At 40.4% G+C, this 21,177-nt stretch overlaps 1 protein-coding gene across 2 annotated transcripts; it reads left to right on the top strand.

Annotated features, from left to right (window-relative positions):
* The first annotated feature begins 361 nt into the window (after positions 1–361).
* On the top strand, positions 362–20,708 carry vill (villin-like). 2 transcript variants are annotated; one of them, XM_034146071.1, is made up of 21 exons: positions 362–507; positions 2,352–2,384; positions 4,691–4,774; positions 4,872–4,946; positions 6,070–6,269; positions 6,737–6,845; positions 7,096–7,206; positions 8,375–8,580; positions 9,879–9,957; positions 10,051–10,149; positions 10,828–10,981; positions 11,605–11,705; positions 11,794–11,931; positions 13,677–13,835; positions 14,710–14,889; positions 15,396–15,541; positions 16,028–16,172; positions 17,329–17,517; positions 18,203–18,271; positions 18,582–18,863; positions 20,267–20,708. In XM_034146071.1, the coding sequence occupies exons 1-21, from the start codon at positions 463–465 to the stop codon at positions 20,378–20,380; spliced, it is 2,718 nt and encodes a 905-aa protein (XP_034001962.1). In that variant the 5' UTR covers positions 362–462; the 3' UTR covers positions 20,381–20,708. The 2 variants fall into 2 exon arrangements, with proteins under 2 accessions (XP_034001962.1, XP_034001970.1); XM_034146079.1 differs by lacking the exon at positions 18,203–18,271.
* The last annotated feature ends 469 nt before the right edge of the window (positions 20,709–21,177 follow it).

The following is a 21,177-nucleotide window of genomic DNA, read 5'->3' as shown; positions in this document are numbered from 1 at the left end:
ACTACAGGAAAGGGAAAACCCAAATAAGACCCCTTTAAATTGTGAACATGTACTGTAATGTAAAACAATTCAACAGATGCTAAAGTACGGCTAACTTGTATTGTTAAGTTCAATGTGTTTTATTATACATGGTGCATTTAAGGCCTTTTAATCTTGATTTACGACAAGAAGACACTACGTCAACAAAGGGTCGAGCTTCTTTGTCTGCAATGATCTGCAGATGTGTTTATTGTATGAATATGAACTGGTTAATGAGCAACCAAGAGGCGCTAAGCAGCATGTGATATCTTGATGTGAACTTTTAGCTTCCGCTTACGTCGCAGGGACTTTAACTGCAGCAGTGGATTAGGCATTACAGAGCCTATTCTCCTACTCCTTCTCCTGTGGAGGTTTTATTCCTCTTTTCCCCAGATATGTGGGGACTAAAGTTCACCACGTCGTTGAAATGATCATATTGTCATAATGGAGCCCAGGTTTGGATCTAAAAATGAAAAGCCGTGGTCGAAGGTAAGAGAAACTTTAACCAGCAGTTATGTAACAATCTGATTGTTTTTCTAGATTCCCTGGTAGAGATTTGTGTATACTAATCATCCATGACGCTTACTGCAACAGAAGAAGACATTTTTTCAAGGTTATCCTTCTCTGTAAAAGCAACCAACCCACAATGCATTTGTATTTACGTACAATTAAGTGTTTGACTACACATCCACACTCTGCAAACACTCTTCTTCACGTCCAATCACTTTGGATACAGCGCGTTAACACAACCCCACTTTCAGCAAACATATTGAAAAACAAAAGCTGCAGATGCCTCGTCTGTTCGGAGATCAAATCCCTGAACAAAACCTTCAGTCCAGCGTTGCTCCTCCAGTGACCGTGTGAGAAGGAGAGACTTAGCCACAGAAAGCCTCTGATGCCTTTCCAACAGCACAAGGAGATGCTTGAGTCCAATTCCCCCATCTGCTAGTTGTAACCGTTGTGAAATGGATAATTGGTGTCAAGCGGCTCCTGATATGCACACTGAGCTGAGAGGGACGTAATCACAGTTACTATGTGACTCCAACACAGTCAGAAAGAGTGAGGCTCGAGTCCTTCTCCATTCATCCTGCTAGTAATCCAACATTTTATAAAACGTGACAGTAATCTGATTTATTTTATGACCTCTAAGAGAATACAGTTATGTATCCTGATAACCAGAGATGGCAAATGTACACACATCCTTTACTCAAGTAGAAGTACAGTGATTAAAAATACTCTGGTAAAAGTAGAAGTACTGACTAAACTTCTTTACTCAAGTCAAAGTAAACTTTGAAATGTACTTCAGTAAAAAGTACCCATAACTAGCAGCTGTTTTAAAGAGTACCTGACCTCCCTTTATATTAATAGAACAATAATGTCATTGTTAGCTAATGAATGTTTCCATGCTGAACAACGGCAACATGACAACGTTTTCATTGGTCCCTCTTCTTTAGAGAAGACCAGGAAATGATGGATACACGGATCGTGTTCAAATCAATAGGCACGCAATGACTCTAAATAATAATGATCACGCCACCAAACACACATTCAAACTAAAGGAACCAGCCTGTTTGGGAAATGTGAGAAGTAGAAAGTACAGGTATTTGGGTTCAACATGTAAGAAGTAGAAAATACAGGTATTTGTGTTCAACATGTAAGAAGTAGAAAGTACAGGTATTTGTGTTCAACATGTAAGAAGTAGAAAGTACAGGTATTTGGGTTCAACATGTAAGAAGTAGAAAGTACAGGTATTTGTGTTCAACATGTAAGAAGTAGAAAGTACAGGTATTTGTGTTCAATATGTAAGAAGTAGAAAGTACAGGTATTTGGGTTCAACATGTAAGAAGTAGAAAGTACAGGTATTTGTGTTCAATATGTAAGAAGTAGAAAGTACAGGTATTTGGGTTCAAAATGTAAGAAGTAGAAAATACAGGTATTAGTGTTCAAAATGTAAAAAGTCGTAGTAGTGGAGTAAAGTACTGATACCAGAAAAATGTACTTAAATACCGTAACAAAGTATTTGTACTCCACTACTTCCCACCTCTGCTGATAACCTAATCCTGTTACATGTCATCCATTACTCCCAAGTCAGTTTCTCCTTTTAGAAATACCTTTTTTTTTAGAGGAGGGGCAATGCACCGAGAGGCGTATTTAAGGTTGTTGTACTGTAAATATTGAGGCAGGAAATTGCAGGTGTGTTCTAACCTGGGTGTGGAAACAAATAGAGTCAGCCCTCTGTGATACACGCACTCAGCTTTCACACAGGAGGGGGAAGCCAGCTGTACTTCACTGCACAAAGACATTAATTCACGAATTCACCTGTAACCTTGTAGGAGAGGCCTTCACTCCGCCAGACGCAACACAAGGTAAGATCCTGACCCATTTTTTGTTGAGATAATATCTTTAAAACGGGCCTCAAGCAGTGTTTTTTAAACCCTACATCATGACATTAGCACGCATTTAGAGGAATAACAAAGCTCATTGTGTTGAGTGAATGCACACGGGGGGGTTACTTGAAGAGGAACCAGTCTTTCTTGTCGCAGTAATGGAAGCTGGTCTTCATTTCATCTTTCATATACAGTATGTTGACCTGGATCATGTTGCACGGCACAATGGATGCTTTTCATTCACAACACAAGGGAGAAGCCACAGACGAAATATTGAACAACTAGCATAAACAGCTGTTCAGTCAAGAAAGTGAGTTGGTTAATTGAAATAAATCAATTAAGGTAACACCGAGATGTCAAAATGAACATATTATAACATTGAGATAGTAAATTAAGTAATAAAAGTCAGTATTTATAGTATGTTTGCTTTGAATATTAAGTATTTTATGCGTACAGATTTGTTTTAATGTGTGGACAGAGTTGGAAGTATCCTCTAGTTAAGTAAAAGTATACATTCTTTGGTCTTAAAATACTCCATTACAATTAAAAGTCCTAAATTATTAAGTATTATCAGCTAAAAGTCATAACTAAGTACCTAATTATGCACAATGGCTCTTATCTTTTTATAGAATATGATATTATTGTGTTTTAATCGCTTAAAAATCACTTCCAAATGTTGTAGTTTGTCAATTTTTAGCCCATTTTAGATTTTTTTTTAAAATACTGGGTATATAAGGAGTACATTTCCCCTCTGTGTAGAGAAGTCATGGGTGTGTCCTCCTCCAGATAACAAAAGGAAATGGTCAACAGATATTTGTGCCGGTCAATGAGCAACTCCCATTATCATTTCAAATCTCATTTTATCAATTTGAACCCGACTAAGTGTAGTAATAAACATACATATAACCATTTGATGTGTTGTAGTCTGTTACATAATTGTTGCTGTTATTGCGAGATAATCTTGCTTTAAAACTGTAACCCTTATATTAGGTGAGATATCGTAGTATGCCAAGCCCTATCACATTATAAAATCTCAACCCTTTTTTTCTGTTTGCTCTGTGTCACCGCTTTTATCTGATTCACTGAAATCCTGAGGCTTGATAATATTAATGAAGGGTGTGGTTAACATCCTGCTTACTGACCTGTATCACCTCACACAACCTCCATCAATCACCACTCAGTTATTTTTGGAGCAAATATTAAATTAGCCAATGCATTATAGCTTCCTCTTTGGAATAACTCCCACATCTATTTGCACAGCATGTATGGATCCTGTGTTTGTATTCATGATATGTAGCCGGTAGCATTTCACTGAGCCTGTTTCCATACAGCGTTTCACCCCCAAGCCCTCGCTATATTCTCAGCTCAGATGGAGACGTTAGCTTATCAGTGCTGTTGTTCCTCATATCTGAGTCAAGAGGCGCTGATTGCAGAACTTGTATCATGCTGAGGCGCCAGGCTGACACTCATTAGGAGGGTTAGAGGTGTTTCCTCCGTGAGATCCAATCTGAAATGCTTCACTCGTCACTTACTGGAGAGACATCTGTTTCCAGTGAAAAGAGAGGGAAAGGATGAGCAATTAGAACGACTCAAAACGTATATTTTTCTGTTGAAGTAGTTTCGAGTACTTGTTATTGAATATGTGTTTCTGTTGAAAGTTCTTACACATACTTACAGCTTAAAATCTTTTGAAAATCCTACACTTTTTGAGCATTTCACAGGGCATCTTTTTGGTTTAATTTCACAAAAGGGAGACAAATTATTTCCTAAACTAACTGTATACCTGCACCACAGGGCAGACAACTTTTTACAAATTAAAATATTGAAGTGTTGGGCAGCTAAAGACCAAAATATTCCCCTTGGAAGGAGACCAAAATGTGGCTTATTCCCATCAGTACGAATATACTATTATATGTTTCAAGTTTCTCTATAGCTTTTACTTATACATCTTACTTACCTTAAATCTGTTGTATTGCATATATCACCTGTACAAATGTATATTTCTTGTTTGAGGAGGAATAACAAAGCTCATTGTGTGAGTTGAGTCAATGACAATGCAGGTTAGTTATAGTGGAACTAGTCGTTCCTGTTGCAGTAATGGAAGCAGGTCTTTAATTCATGTCACGGTACGTCCACACGGCAGCGTCGCGTGCTTCAACGGAGACGCTTCCCATTCACTTTGAATAGGGTGGTTACGTCACCTGTACACATTTATATTTCCTCAGTTAAAAACAACAGCAATCCTCCCTGTTTCTTTTCTTAAATGTGTGTTTTTTTGTTTGCAGTTCAGCAGAATGATGAGCGATGACAATCAAGACACGTTTAAAAGTGTCAGCAGGAAGCCCGGCCTGCAGATATGGACCATCAATGTGAGCCAGCCCTTTAACAATATCATATTTCTGTGCATGGGGATATCACTGGTCCTATTTGTGTGTAAAACTTAATTGTATCGGTTTTCTCATTCAGAACATGCAGATGGTGCCGGTTCCAGCTCAAGGCTTCGGTAACTTCTTTGAGGGAGACTGTTACATTGTTCTTTTTGTGAGTAAAATCCTGATTTCCCAACACTAATAAATGATTTAAAGGTCACCTATTATGCAAAATCCACTTTTCCATGTCTCTTCTACATCAACATGTGTCCCCTCTTCTTCATGTCTCTTCTACATCAACATGTGTCCCCTCTTCTTCATGTCTCTTCTACATCAACATGTGTCCCCTCTTCTTCATGTCTCTTCTACATCAACATGTGTCCTCTCTTCTTCATGTCTCTTCTACATCAACATGTGTCCCCTCTTCTTCATGTCTCTTCTACATCAACATGTGTCCCCTCTTCTCCATGTCTCTTCTACATCAACATGTGTCCCCTCTTCTTCATGTCTCTTCTACATCAACATGTGTCCCCTCTTCTTCATGTCTCTTCTACATCAACATGTGTCCCCTCTTCTTCATGTCTCTTCTACATCAACATGTGTCCCCTCTTCTTCATGTCTCTTCTACATCAACATGTGTCCCCTCTTCTCCATGTCTCTTCTACATCAGCATGTGTCCCCTCTTCTTCATGTCTCTTCTACATCAACATGTGTCCCCTCTTCTTCATGTCTCTTCTACATCAACATGTGTCCCCTCTTCTTCATGTCTCTTCTACATCAACATGTGTCCCCTCTGTGGAAAGAGACTCTGAAAGTTTCAGGAACAAAGATTCTCTCTCTTTTTGTCCTGATCCATTTCTATAAAAACCTGTCTGAAAATGAGCTGATCAGATTTTGGCCACTTTGTGATGTCATAACGATGTTTTGTCTTGTGTAACCATTAGCCAATCACCAACAAAGGTAACCCCCCCCCCCCACCACCTTATCACCTGAATCTCCTCCTAGAGCACCATTGTGTTCTTTTTAACCAAATATCTCTCAGAGCGGCGTGGGGAGGGGCTCCTTATTTTCATCTAAAGTAACAGACAGAGAATCAGCACTTTGGAAACAGGGCTGAAACAGAGGGGATTATGGGATGCTGCAATGATCTGTTTGGTGTTTCAGCCAATCAGAGACATGCTCTGTATATATCTGAGACCTGTGATATATTGATGAAAAACAGTATAATAGGGGACCTTTAAGTACAGAAATGCAAATGTGAGATTTGAGTCTCCTTCTCTGCGTTTCTTCCCCAGATGAGTCAGAGTAAGGGCTCGGGTCAGTCTGCTGACATCCACTACTGGATCGGGAACTCTTCCTCTCAGGACGAGCAGGGTGCAGCGGCCATCTTCGTCACCCAGCTGGACGAGCACCTGGGGGGGGGTCCGGTGCAGTACAGGGAGGTGCAGGGCAACGAGTCCCCGCGCTTCAGGAGCTACTTCAAAAACGGCCTCATGTGAGTTTTAAGAAAGAGGCTGGAATGTGGACAAGAAGTGGTTCGGTACACACACACACAGGGATGGGAGGGTTACTTAAAAAATGTAGTCTGTTATTCCTCAAGCCTGCACACACACACACACACACACACCACACACACACACACACACACACACACACACACACACACACACACACACACACACACACACACACACACACACGAACACACACTTATTATAATCCTCCTGGGTTTACAACAATAATCCGTTTGCATGAAATCATTATGACACAGATCACCCTTGTTTGGTTGAGGCTTAGCGAGGAACAGCTTCCTGTCACCCGGCTCATTAACCTATGACTCTACATTTGCTTGTGTAATATTGGGGTTACATTTCAAAATGCCCTCAGGTGTTCTTGCAACAATCGTGTGTGCATTTCATGTTTTTACTGCACTTGAACTTTGGTAATGTGATCTCTCCGCAGCTATAAGAAAGGTGGGGTTGCCTCTGGTTTTCACCATGTTGACACGAACGTCTACAACGTCTTGCGGCTGCTGCACGTCAAAGGGAGGAAGCATGTGACAGCCTCAGAGGTATGAACAGCAGAACATGAAGGGCTACAGCTGATTAATGCTGTGCCTCCCACTGGAGATATCACAGGCCTCACACAGCCAAAGGGGCGTTGGCACTCCCTCTTAAACAAATTATGGCTCACATGTCGCCATGGATGTCAAAGTAGGTGTTCATTTGCCTAAGGAGTGTTGAGACTGGTATTTAATTACCGTTTTTCAGGCAGCATGTGTTAATACAGGTTGATGACCCTCCATGTTTGTTTGTGTGCAGGTGGAGGTGTCGTGGAGCAGCTTCAACAATGGGGATATATTCCTGCTGGATATGGGGAAAGCTATAGTTCAGTGGAACGGGCCGCAGAGCAACAGGAGGGAGAAGCTCAAGGTAATCCTGCCCTCTGATTGGCTGGAAAAGGGCATTCATGTACTGAGTTTAGTTTCTATACTGCACTGCAAGAATCCATGTGATGTGGACGTAAGGAATCTTTACAAATAAATACATTTACACATTCAAAGACAGACTTTGTACTAAAATCAAACACTTTGATATTTCAGTCAGACAACTCACGTGTTTCTTAATATGTTTATTAGAAGCAGCATATAGTTTGAGTTTGGCGTCTAGGCTCGGGCCTCATCACTCCACAGATTTACACAGAACATTGAGTGATGATTAAGGCCCTGACACACCAGGCAGTCACCAGAGAACTCGCCGACACCCGACACCGACAGTTCCATCGACGATAACTATCCCCCGAGCCTACAGGTGGAAGCTGGGGTGGGAGCTGGGGTGGAAGCTGGGGTGGGAGCTGGGGTGGGAGCTGGGGTGGAAGCTGGGGTGGTGGTGAGGCAGGCGAGCAGCAGCAACATGAAACACAGCAATAGCAAGTGAACACAGCAGTGGCAGCATAGCGAGGCAGAGGCAGGAAGACCTGGCAGGAGAATGTGTTTGGTTGGTTGTAAAGAGGGACGAGGTGCGTCACGTGATAATGTATCATTGGTGCTCGAGTTGACTGCCTGAACTAGCTCGCAGGCTTCGCCCCATTCAAAGAAATTGGTCCATTTTGTTGTAATTTAAATAAATATTTTTTTATGCAAATGGTTTTATTATCCTTATGCAATAACAAATGTATTCTAAATAACATCATAGAATAATAATTGAAGCAGGACATTGTTGTCAGGCACTATCCAGGTCGTGTTTTTGTAATAAAATAATCAATAATAATTACAAATAATAATAATACAATCAGTCAACATGGTATAACCTTTATTTATGGTGCATTTAGTCCTTTTTAGGCAAATTAATTACATGATTAAAACAAATGGACTCATGGAAAGGCAACCGGGTGAACTGATAGAAGGGAGGAAGTGGAAAGAAATCTATATACTTTAAGAGGCACTGAATGATTTACTAAATATGATCACCTGTGTGTTATTAACGTGATATCAATATTTCATTATTTAAAGAAAGAACTGTTATTGTATAAACCGATTTACTGCAAACCCAATGAAAAAGAGAGTCTCTAATATGTAGAGTGGCTGTTCCCTGTGTGCAGGCGGTGTTGCTGGCTCAGGACATCCGGGACCGGGAGCGGGGGGGCCGGGCTCAGATCGGCGTGGTGGAGGGGGACGACGAGAAGGACTCCCCGGAGCTCATGAAGGTCCTGATGGCGGTGCTGGGTCAGAGGGCCGGGCCCCTGAAGGAGGCCCTCCCTGACGACAGACCGGACGAGGTGCAGAACACCAGCGTCAGGCTCTACCAGTAAGATCTGCTCCTTTTCAATCTGTCAACACGGTCTGCACTCGCCTCCTTTAATGCACTGTTTATTGTGTACATCTATATTTTCTATGCTCTTTTCATGTCTTTTTTATGTATTTGACTGGTAACTGTATTCTAACAATAAATACATCGATTTCTTCTATGTCTCTTCTATGCTCTGTGTCTCTTCTATGTCTCTTCTATGTCTCTTCTATGCTCTATGTCTCTTCTATGCTCTGTGTCTCTTCTATGTCTCTTCTATGTCTCTTCTATGCTCTATGTCTCTTCTATGCTCTGTGTCTCTTCTATGCTCTATGTCTCTTCTATGTCTCTTCTATGTCTCTTCTATGCTCTATGTCTCTTCTATGTCTCTTCTATGTCTCTTCTATGTCTCTTCTATGTCTCTTCTATGCTCTGTGTCTCTTCTATGTCTCTTCTATGTCTCTTCTATGTCTCTTCTATGCTCTATGTCTCTTCTATGCTCTGTGTCTCTTCTATGCTCTATGTCTCTTCTATGTCTCTTCTATGTCTCTTCTATGCTCTGTGTCTCTTCTATGTCTCTTCTATGCTCTGTGTCTTCTATGTCTCTTCTATGCTCTGTGTCTCTTCTATGTCTCTTCTATGTCTCTTCTGTGTCTCTTCTGTGTCTCTTCTGTGTCTCTTCTATGTCTCTTCTATGTCTCTTCTATGTCTCTTCTGTGTTTCTTCTATGTCTCTTTTATGTCTCTTCTATGTCTCTTCTGTGTCTCTTCTATGTCTCTTCTATGTCTCTTCTGTGCTTTCTTCTATGTCTCTTTTATGTCTCTTCTATGTCTCTTCTATGTCTCTTCTATGTCTCTTCTGTGTCTCTTCTATGTCTCTTCTGTGTCTCTTCTGTGTCTCTTCTATGCTTTCTTCTATGTCTCTTCTATGTCTCTTCTGTGTCTCTTCTATGTCTCTTCTGTGTCTCTTCTATGTCTCTTCTGTGTCTCTTCTATACTCTTTTACTGGTAACTGTATTCTATGTGGTATCAACTTTCTGTGACTATGTTAAGAGATGTCAACGGTCTACTGAGAAGCACTTTGGACTGCATTTCTTCTATGAACGGTGCTTTAGCTGAAGACACATCTCTTTAGTTGGTCATTTTATTTATTTCGTTTTTATTATTATTATCTTATTTGGGTTTTTATTGTTTTAATGACTTATTATTATACAAATAAAGCTTATTATTATTACTACTATTATGAATCTGCTGGATCATCACTGCAACATATCGGGGAGACGTTGAATGACACATTTCTTTCTTGTGTTTCCTCATCAGTGTTTTTGAGAACAGCGGGAATCTGGTGGTTCAGGAAGTGGCGACGCAGCCTCTGACCCAGGACCTGCTGCACTCCTCTGTAACTCTCTTCAATCCTTCCAGCATGTTCCTGAGAGATTGAGAGGAAGTAGATCCTCTCTCACTGTTGTTGTTCTTCTCCTCTCTCCGTCAGGACTGTTACATCCTGGACCAGAGAGGCTCCAGTGTGATGGTGTGGAAAGGGAAGCAGGCGTCTCAAGAGGAGAGGAAAGAAGCTCTGAACCGGGCGGTGGTGAGTAATAGATTACATGTAACGGGTAATCAGGACACAGTAAATTAACCCTTACAGTTACATAATAGACATGGGGATAACTAGCAGGATTACAGTGTTAGTAAAAACCTAGAAAGAGCATCTAGTGTTTGTTGTAAAGGATCAGATGTTATCTCTATCTCTGCTCCAGAGCTTCTCTTAATAACTGGACTTAAACTCCCGCTGTACATTTTACATTTATTCTGAATTTAATATTGAATAATCAATTTATTGCACGATAATATCCTGCATTATATTTGTTACTGGACATTTGTATTTCCACATGTATATATTTTTTAACTTTTTAACCTTTTAATGCTATTTTATCTATCTATCTATCTATCTATCTATCTATCTATCTATCTATCTATCTATCTATCTATCTATCTATCTATCTATCTATCTATCTATCAACCTACTACCTACTACCTACTTACCTACCGACCGACCGACCGAGCGACCGACCGACCGAGCGACCGACCCATCCATCCATCTATCTATCTATCTATCTATCTATCTATCTATCTATCTATCTATCTATCTATCTATCTATCTATCTATCTATCTATCTATCTATCTATCTACCTATCTATCTATCTATCTATCCATCTATCTAGGATAAATAACCTATCAATAATAACTAATCATCTCTTCTCCCAGGGTTACATCAAGGCCAAGAACTACCCGTCCAGCACCAGCGTGAAGGTGATGACGGAGGGAGGGGAGTCGGCCATGTTTAAACACATGTTTAAATCCTGGAGCGACAGAGGGCAGACTCAGGGTCTGGGGTCCACCTACAGCATGGGGAAGATAGGTAACATCACCTTAAATATACTGTATACACATCTGGGTCAAAAAGCTTCAACTTTCTGTATAACACTCCCTCTTTAGAAATCTGCACAGCCCTCCACTTTAAGATCTAATATTCTGTATTTTCTCATATTTATCCTGTACTTAGTTTTAAGTTTTCTTGTCCAATTATATTATGTGTAAATATTTCTCCTTATTTTGTATATGCTAATACATTTTTGTAACATATTCGTTCTGTTTTTTCTCCTTCTCTTACAATGTATTTCCTTATACTGTGATTTATTGTCGAAATCTGATTTTGATTCACAATAATATATCAATTTTTATTTAATTTCAACAATTTGTCAGTGTATGATTCATGATTACAAATTATGTTGTGCTTTTATATTTATTTGTATTTTTGTATTGCAACAACAAAGACAAAAATGACATATATAGGTCATAGGGGTGGATTCATGTTAACAATACTGAATATTGAAATGAATTGCAGATGTTGAAATAGGGAAGCAGCTGTTTGGAGTCATTTTGACCTAGAAGTATTTGAGATATTAAAGATATTTGAACTGAGAAAAACACTCTATTTGAACGTCTTATTTACCTTTTTGACACTAAACACTCTCCGTACAGCAAAGGTAGAGCAGGTGAAGTTCGATGTGATGGAGCTCCACGCCCGCCCCGAGCTGGCGGCACAGCAGCGCATGGTGGACGACGGATCTGGAGATGTGAAGGTGGGGTAAAACAATAAATCCACAGAAACTAAATCCTAGCTTTAAGGACACCTGCTGACTCGCTTTTAAATCTTCCTTTCTGCGACAGGTGTGGCGTATCGAGGACTTGGAGCTGGCTGAAGTTAACCCCAGTACTTACGGGCAGTTCTATGGAGGAGACTGCTACTTGGTGCTGTACACATACCAGATATCCAACCAGCAGCAGTACATACTCTACATGTGGCAGGTCAGGACCCTCTCAGTGGGCTCATTTCCCTCGTTTTAAAGGTCACCTATTATGCAGAATCCACTTCTTCATGTCTCTTCTACATCAACATGTGTCCCCTCTTCTTCATGTCTCTTCTACATCAACATGTGTCCCCTCTTCTTCATGTCTCTTCTACATCAACATGTGTCCCCTCTTCTTCATGTCTCTTCTACATCAACATGTGTCCCCTCTTCTTCATGTCTCTTCTTCATCAACATGTGTCCCCTCTTCTTCATGTCTCCTCTACATCAACATGTGTCCCCTCTTCTTCATGTCTCTTCTACATCAACATGTGTCCCCTCTTCTTCATGTCTCTTCTACATCAACATGCGTCCCCTCTTCTTCATGTCTCTTCTACATCAACATGTGTCCCCTCTTCTTCATGTCTCTTCTACATCAACATGTGTCCCCTCTTCTTCATGTCTCTTCTACATCAACATGTGTCCCCTCTTCTTCATGTCTCTTCTTCATCAACATGTGTCCCCTCTTCTTCATGACTCCTCTACATCAACATGTGTCCCCTCTTCTTCATGTCTCTTCTACATCAACATGTGTCCCCTCTTCTTCATGTCTCTTCTACATCAACATGTGTACCCTCTTCTTCATGTCTCTTCTTCATCAACATGTGTCCCCTCTTCTTCATGTCTCTTCTTCATCAACATGTGTCCCCTCTTCTTCATGTCTTTTCTACATCAACATGTGTCCCCTCTGTGTAAAGAGACTCTGAAAGTTTCAGGAACAAAGATTCTCTCTCTTTTTCTCCTGATCCATTTCTATAAAAACCTGTCTGAAAATGAGCTGATCAGATTTTGGCCACTTTATGATGTCATAACGATGTTTTGTCTTGTGTAACCATTAGCCAATCAGCAACCAAGGTAACCCCCCCCCCCCACCTTATCACCTGAATCTCCTCCTAGAGCACCATTGAGTTCTTTTTAACCAAATGTCTCTCAGAGGGGCGTGGGGAGGGGCTCCTTATTTTCATCTAAAGTAACAGACAGAGAATCAGCACTTTTGAAACAGGGCTGAAACAGAGGGGATTATGGGTAATGCTGCAATGATCTGTTTGGTGTTTCAGCCAAACACTTCAGAGACATGTTTTGTATATATCTGAGACCTGTGGGGGAAACTTCTGAAGCAATTGGAAACAGGACTCAGAGAGGCACGAGGAGAGCTGGAGCTTTGATGGCAAACACTGACGGTTTATTTGGAGTTACAGCCGGAGAATTGACAAGACAGGTGGTGTGTCACGAGTTGACACAGCGGTTGCCAAACCAATTCTGAAGAACTCTTTCTGTAGCTCGAGGTTTTAACTAGTTCAGAGTGTAATAATCAACATTCTTTATCAGCGAGACTAAACAATGATGGACCCTGAATCTAACTAGAGCCGTCGTCCATAGAAAATAATGTGTGCCAGGGAACCTTCGTCCCTGAACAGTAAACTACTTCATGGCGGCTTGTGCTCGGTCATAAGCTGGCAACAACAATGCGCCCAAGCTGCCCTTCCTTAAGAGAGATAGCAGCAATACCCAAGGCCGTAGACCTATGCCATGGGAAAGGAGAAAGTGAGAGGAGAAAATTATGAACTGTGTCGAAGGTTGAATACCTAAGCAAATTATTCCCTAACAAGACCTATAATATATTGATGTTAAAAACAGCATAATAGGGGACTTTTAATCTCTCTTTTCTGGCTCTGAAAACACTTTTTTAATGTTTCCTACCAGGGCCGTCACGCCACTAAAGACGAGATCACAGCCAGCGCCTACCAGGCTGTGGACGTTGATAACAAGTACAATGGAGCGCCGGTGCAGGTCAGGGTGGTCATGGGAAAGGAGCCTCGCCACTTCCTCGCTATTTTCAAAGGCAAACTCGTCATCTTTGAGGTACAGGTTTGCATTCATTTTTTTGACAGATAACAAATGCTCCAGTGTAACAAAAAGTGTGCGGTTTAAAGTGTCCCTATTGCGCTTTTGGGGTTTTCCGTTTCCTGTAAAAAAATAAAGAGCTTTTTGAACATTAAAGCATGGAAGCGTGTCACATAAGAAAATTCATACATTGTCCATCCTCCACATGCATTGTATGTATGTATTTCCATTCAATGCTACTTTACATACTTCTACTCCACTTCCCGTATTTGATTAAATGAGTTACTAGTGACTTTACATACTCAGAATACAACATATAAACAAACGTATAAATAAACACTGATTTATGATTATAGGCTAAGATATCACGCAGCAGTATATAAAGTAATTTAAGTTAGCTCCACCTTGATGAACACGTTAATGCATCAATAATCAGAATCCAGTCATTTAATAGATATGATTCTGAAATGGGGTATTTTCGTACTTTTGTACTTTTACTATAGTAAGATGCAGGAGTGTTTTTAGTAATATTTCTACTTTTTACTTTTAGTATATGAAGTGAGTAGTGCCAGGATTCTTTTATTTGTATTTATTCATGATTGAATAGACACAATCCTGGCTGGGAACAGTAAATGAGGGACTTTGTACACATCGTTTTTCATACAGTCTTATATGGTTTTGATACAAATATTAGCTCCAATAAAATACTAGAAACAGGCATTTATTGTAATTGTTGTGACACCACAGTATTACTTTCACATCTACTGGAACAGCCTGCTTAATGCAATCATGTGATGTCTTAATTTACGTTCTTTGATCTTTTTTGTGATTATTGAGTCTGAATCTGACTTCTGAATCTGAGTAAAATATCTGTGTGTGTGTGTGTGTGTAGGGTGGTACAGGCCGACCTGGTGTAGCTAACCCTGAAGGCGGGGCCAGGCTCTTCCAGGTCAGAGGGACCAACGAGATGAACACTAAGGCCACGGAGGTGCCTTCGAGGGCCTCGTCTCTCAACACCAACGACGTCTTCCTGCTGAAGACCGACCACATGTGCTTCCTGTGGTACGGAAAGGTACGTCACAGTCACAAGCTGAATAAACCACACGGGGAAATGTGAATGTGTTGGGAAAATAGTGAATGTACTCTTCCAACATCAGAGTAGCACATGATAACAAAGGTATCCCAACTGTAGCTGTGTACATGACAGGATGTCTGATTACCTAGAAGAGCATCAGGACTGTTTGAGGCATATGATAGCTATGTGATTAACATGATGATTCAGCCTCTATGGAGATAGACATATGACAAGCATGATCATTTCTGACGTGGAGCTAATCTGAAGTAAACATTGAATACTGCTTTCTATTCCTCCATCTTGTGACTGTGTAACTCCCTCTCTTGGATATCAGCATGTGAAGGACACTGTTCAGGAACTAGTTGATGCTCTGTATGTGATGACTACTTCCATTCTGGAGAGGATCAGAAACACATGGATCCTGAGATTGAAGCTCAAGCCGGTGACCAGTGAGATTGTTCTAACATAATGTGTGTGTGTTGTCGACTTGTGTGTGTGTGCAGGGCTGCAATGGGGATGAGAGGGTGATGGGGAGGGCCATGTCTGATGTGCTGTCCAAACAGGACAAGCAGGTGGTGATGGAGGGCCAGGAGCCAGCTGAATTCTGGGTAAATCTGGGAGGAAAGGCTCCCTATGCCAGCGACAAGAGGTGAGCACAGAAAGAAGGAACACTCCAATCCATGAAATATATTTTATATATATATATTAGTTTCAACAATACATATTCCAGAGATGGTTTATTTTGCTATTAAATTGGACTCTAGTTGTTATTTTTTTGCTTAGATATTCTGCAGCAGACAGATATTAATAACTCTGAGCTTTCAAACAAGCTTTTGTTGTTCTTTAATTATGTATTATATTATGTAAAGCATACAAAATAACAATAACAACAGCCTGTTAACAAGGACTCGTCCAAAAATGCTCTGAATTTGGAACATTAATAAGCTTACATTTAAGTCTGCATGGATTATTTTTATATCAAGGTCAGTGGAATATGCCCAATGCCATGTGAAATGTGTTCTGGACACACACACACACACACACACACACACACACACACACACACACACACACACACACACACACACACACACACACACACACACAGCAGATTACAGTGAGCTGTGTGTTTCAGGCTGCAGAAGGAGGAGCCCCCCCACAGTCCCCGGCTGTTTGAATGCTCCAATCAGATTGGAACGTTCCGGATGACGGAGGTGGAGGACTTCGCCCAGAGCGACCTGGACGAGGAGGATGTGATGCTGCTGGACACCTGGGAGGAGGTGAGGGAGGGGGGGTTTCTACATCAAGTTTTCTGAAGACCTACAGAGTTTAATAAAAGGGTATATGTGGGAAATAACATAGTCATTACTGTAAGTGAACGTTATTTTGTACATTTTAAGAAGTTTTTACCTCATATATAATAATTGAAGGTGAAAGTTTAAGGTCATCAAATACTATTTAGTACATTTTATGGGATTATTTCTCCTTAAAAACTCATATTATTTACATAATACATATAAATTATATAAATACACACTTTTGAGGAAAGGTAAGCACCAAAACAAAAATCTGTGTTTTTTTTATTTGTTTTTATTGAAAGCAACTTCAGCTGTGTGGATATAAACGCTAACACATTTATTTATCTATTAATTAGCCACAAATGTGTATCTTAATTGATCAATAAAGCAGCCTTTTTTTAAATATACATATATTACTAATGAGGTCTGTGGTATTTTGCACAACCTTTGTGAGATTGTATATCCCTAGGCACGCGCACATGTAATAGCAACAACGACTCCAGCTAAAGGTAAAAGTAAGGCGTGTTAACTGTAATGTCTTTAAACTGCATGTAAAAAGGACTTGGAAATTGCCCGTCAAGCTAACTGAGATGCTAGCTTGACTCTTCGGGGCTACTCACGTGATCTCTGCTGCTTCACGGTGGAAATGGACATTCGGAAACGCGCAGTTTGAAAATCGACGCGAAGCGAGCGAACGTTTTTGACGCAAGTTTTGAAGTTTTGATAGGCGCAAAGGTGATATTTGATTGACCCTATTAAGTTTGGAGTTTTTTAATTGACGCTTTGTGTTTTGTTATAGTGATGCACATTAAACCCGGTTGTGTGACGCAGTCCTACCTGCTGCTGTCGGTTCAGAGCCTCGACTCCTTATCCACAGGACCGTCTCTGGCACTTGCTCTCGCCAGGAGACACTAATTAAAAACAAGACATTTCAATTGTAATAATCAGCAGCAGAGAAATTAAGTTTAGAGACTTTAATGACAGACTGAAAACGGCGGGCATTGACATTTTTCTACTCGTTTTCATTTTCACATAAAGTGCAATGAAATTGGGATCAATAAATTAAATCTTATCTTCTACAACATTCACAAACTATAAATAATAATACGTCTGTGTTTTTTTCCACACTTCCCCTCAGATTTTCCTGTGGGTCGGGAACTCAGCGAATCAGTACGAGACGAAGGAGGCGTGGAACAGCGCGCAGGATTACCTGAGGACCCACCCTGCGGGCCGAGACCCCGACACACCCGTGCTCTTCGTCAAACAGGGATTCGAACCGCCAACCTTCACCGGCTGGTTCACCGCCTGGGACCCTCACAAGTGGAGCGTGAGTTTGTAAAGAGCAGGGGTGTCCAAACTCTTTTCTCCGAGGGCCACATACAGAAAAACATAAGAAGGGCTGGGCCACTCACTAGAGGAGAGGTTTATTGCCTCATAAGTTGAGTTATAAGTTAGCAAAATCAATCAAATGTAAGTAAATTATGCTGCAGCCTACATGACAGCTTTCCATAGGGTTTAATTTATTTGGTTAGCAGCTCATTCCTTAAAACAGAAGTCTCAGATTGCTTATCATAAGAGGAAATAGGAAGGGTTTTTATGTAAATAAGTTATTGGGCTTTATTCTTATCAATTTAGATTTGTTAATCATATTTGAATTGACTGAAAATGGTCTTATTAACACATGAACACTATACTGTGTAATATGTTTACAGATATATTTAAGAAGTACAATACAAGACAAGCAAAAGTTTCATTTGTGGGCCATATTTCATTGTACTTTTTGAATTAGCTGAGGGCCAATTCAAAATGGACACCCCTATAGACTCTCAGTAAGAGAAAGCTGCATGATGACAAATCACTGTTCAGGTCTGTATGTGTGTATGACATTAACAGATGATTGAGGAGAGACACAGGTGATGAATCATTTCAGAAATAAGAAAGCACATGTGATGATTTCATGGATTGTTGAACCCTGCATGCTCACCCATATTCTCAATCGATCTTCTCAACAGGGAGGCAACTCCTATGAGGAGATGAAAAAAAAGCTGAGTGATCCAGCATCTCTCTCACAGATCACTGTTGTAAGTGATTGATTAACACTAATCCCTTTTAATTATTAACTATGCACTAATACCCCAATGGTAAATATGATACTAATCTGTGAATGCTTACAATGTTGATATTTCCTCCCAGATGTCATGTAAAAAAAAATGATCCTGCATTACACTAATCTCAATCCTTTTTTAATTATTAACTAATATCCCAATTGTAAATATGACTAATGTGTTGAAATATACTCATACTACTCCTCAAATGCTTACAATTTAGACGTTTTCTCCCAGATGTCATGTAAAAACCACCAGAATGATGATTTCCCTCACCTATCTGCAGGATCTGAACAACACTAATCTCAATAAGAGTGCTGTTGGGGGGGGATACGGGGCTCCTGGAGGCCCCGCCAGCTCCCCTCCTTCCTACAGGATCCACGGAGGGGATCTGTCCCCTAGACCCTCCACCCCCAGCAGCCCGTCCACCCAGAGAAACTCAGCCTCCGTGACCCTCTCCCCCTCCTCCCCCTCTACTGGAGGCTCTGTCATGTTTCTGGCCCCGGAGCTCCTCGTCAACAAGACCCCCGACGAGCTGCCGGCTGATGTGGACCCCGGCCTGAGAGAGGTGGGTGCAGAGTCAGGGTGTAGCAGACAAAATGCTAACTTAGCCTGAGTTTAATATCTATATTATTATCATTATTTGCCTAGAAAGCACATGTTTGCATTTAGTCTCTTCCTCCAATTGTCGGCCTGAGAGAGGTGGGTGCAGAGTCAGGGGGTGTTTCTCAATGTCGAGGACGCTTCCTTGGTAGGACAAGTCCCTCCGAGTCAGGTCCTTCAGAAGCGAGGCAAGAATCCTGCCTAGCCTCGGAAAACAAAGAATTGTGGAACAGGTGTGCGTCATATGCGAGGCCCCGCCTTAAATGGAGCGCGATTTCCGCCAAAGATTTTGGAAATTGGTCCGTGCGCAAAGCATTGTGGGGATTTTAAGACCGCGGAGGATACACATGTGCAGCCTAGAAATGTCTCCAAACGAAGTACGCCGGGCTCGGTAGAATTCCGAGTATGCTGGACATTGGAACAGTCCTTCGGCGGCACTCGATGACGTAGCATGCTTGAAATAGTGGCTCTGGAGCAGCCTTCCTCGACATTGAGAAACACCCTGAGTGTAGGAGACAAAACGCTAACTTAGCCTCACCACCTTCAAAAAACTCACCTCTTCAAACTGGCTTTTAATGTGTTTTGGTCAGTAAACATGGGGAAAAATAAAAAGTTATTACACTAATTGTGTGAATTACTAAGCCAGTTAAAAGAATGTCATGATTGCTTTTTTAACAGATCTATTAAGAGTCTTCTAAATTGAATATCTCTGAAAGGTAATCCAATATTTACTAGTACAGGTGCACCGAATGATAAGGTTATGGTATAAAAAGCACAAACACATGATTAGTAAAGCTCTTTATTCAGAATGACAGTTGAACAGCGGTGCTTTACTAAATAATACCTGCATTTTCTTAGCCCTTCTTTGTGGTTTCCTATAAAGAAAATGTACATACAGACTCAAAATGACAATGCAATGTCTACAGAGAGACACAAAATAACTAAAACATATGCATAATGACTAAAAGGAGATAAGTATTATGTATTTATTTCAACAAGGACCATGCATACAAATACATTAATCTCACAAAAGAGAAGAGATTAATTATGCCAGATTTTAGCGAATAGCTCATTTCCATCTGCTGTCAGATGGAAAACAACCTTGAAGAAATGCAAACTGACAACAAATAGACACAAAATAACAACAAAGATACACATAGAAAGACACACACATAACTACAAAGAGACAATAGTAATCGTAGGATAATGATAGGAAAAAAACAACCACAAAGAGACACATGTAATCAAGTGGTTTGTAAAATAATGTGATTCAGTGAAAGGTGTATTATATTTAACCTGTGTGTCCTGCAGTACCTCAGTGTGTCCAGCAGAGGTCAGCCTTACTCTATTGTTCCCCTGTGTTTTCAGGACTACCTGTCTGATAAGGACTTTGAGAACCTGCTGGGAACAACTCGAGCAGATTTCAAGCGGCTACCGAAGTGGAGGCAGAGTGACATGAAGAAAAAAGCAGGACTTTTCTGAAAAAACCCCACATATTTTTAGCAGATACATGTCTTTTTAAAACTAAATAAGGCAGCTGTTCGCAAACAGGCCTTAATCATATCACCTAAATGTTGTTTTTTAATACTTTCTTCCACCATCAACCCATTAAAACAATTTAAAATGCTTATTTCCATGATTGTGATTTAACTAAATAACTTATGCTTTAAATTAATTTTTAATTGTGATGCTTTGTATTTATCTATATTTTTCAATGTTTTAAGCTGATCTTACCATGATTACATTTTCTCAGGATGTTATTGCCATTTGCTGAATCGCTTACATTATGAATAAAAACCCAAAAACCTTTCATGAGAAATTCTTCTGGTTTTATTTGAGAGCTAGTGCAAAGGTATAATAACAGACAAGACAGGAATAATGTGAAATATAAAGAGGTTTATGACATGAAACACTTGGTGATTAGCTTCAATTTTGCAGATTTATGTATGACTTTCTTAATATTCTCAATAAAAAAGTCTTAAAGGTAGGGTAGGTAAGTTTGAGAAACCGGCTCGAGATACACTTTTTGTTATATTCCATGGAATGCTCTTAACATCCCGATAGCAATGAATATCTTAAGTGCTTTGACAAAAAAATCCATAAAAAAATGTCATCTGTGGAAGCCGTAATACTGTAAAAAGTACCATGCGTGAATTATGTCAATCAGTGATCACTACAGACCAATCATTTTACCCGGCCCGGCTAAAATAACTGGATGGCCTACCTGCCTGTCAGCCTTCCATCTGGGCACAAACTTATCTCGTGCCCTCATTGGTCAT

The sequence above is a fragment of the Trematomus bernacchii genome, unplaced genomic scaffold (assembly GCF_902827165.1).
Source record: "Trematomus bernacchii unplaced genomic scaffold, fTreBer1.1, whole genome shotgun sequence".
NCBI classification, from domain to species: Eukaryota; Metazoa; Chordata; class Actinopteri; order Perciformes; family Nototheniidae; genus Trematomus; species Trematomus bernacchii.
Note: the sequence above shows the minus strand (reverse complement) of the source record. Positions and strands in the feature narration are given on the sequence as shown.

Coding starts and splice junctions, on each gene's coding strand:
- vill (XM_034146071.1), top strand. CDS start 463: ATGGAGCCCAGGTTTGGATCTAAAAATGAAAAGCCGTGGTCGAAG. Junction 508..2,351: donor ATGAAAAGCCGTGGTCGAAG/GTAAGAGAAACT, acceptor GTAACCTTGTAG/GAGAGGCCTTCACTCCGCCA. Junction 10,982..11,604: donor CTACAGCATGGGGAAGATAG/GTAACATCACCT, acceptor CTCTCCGTACAG/CAAAGGTAGAGCAGGTGAAG.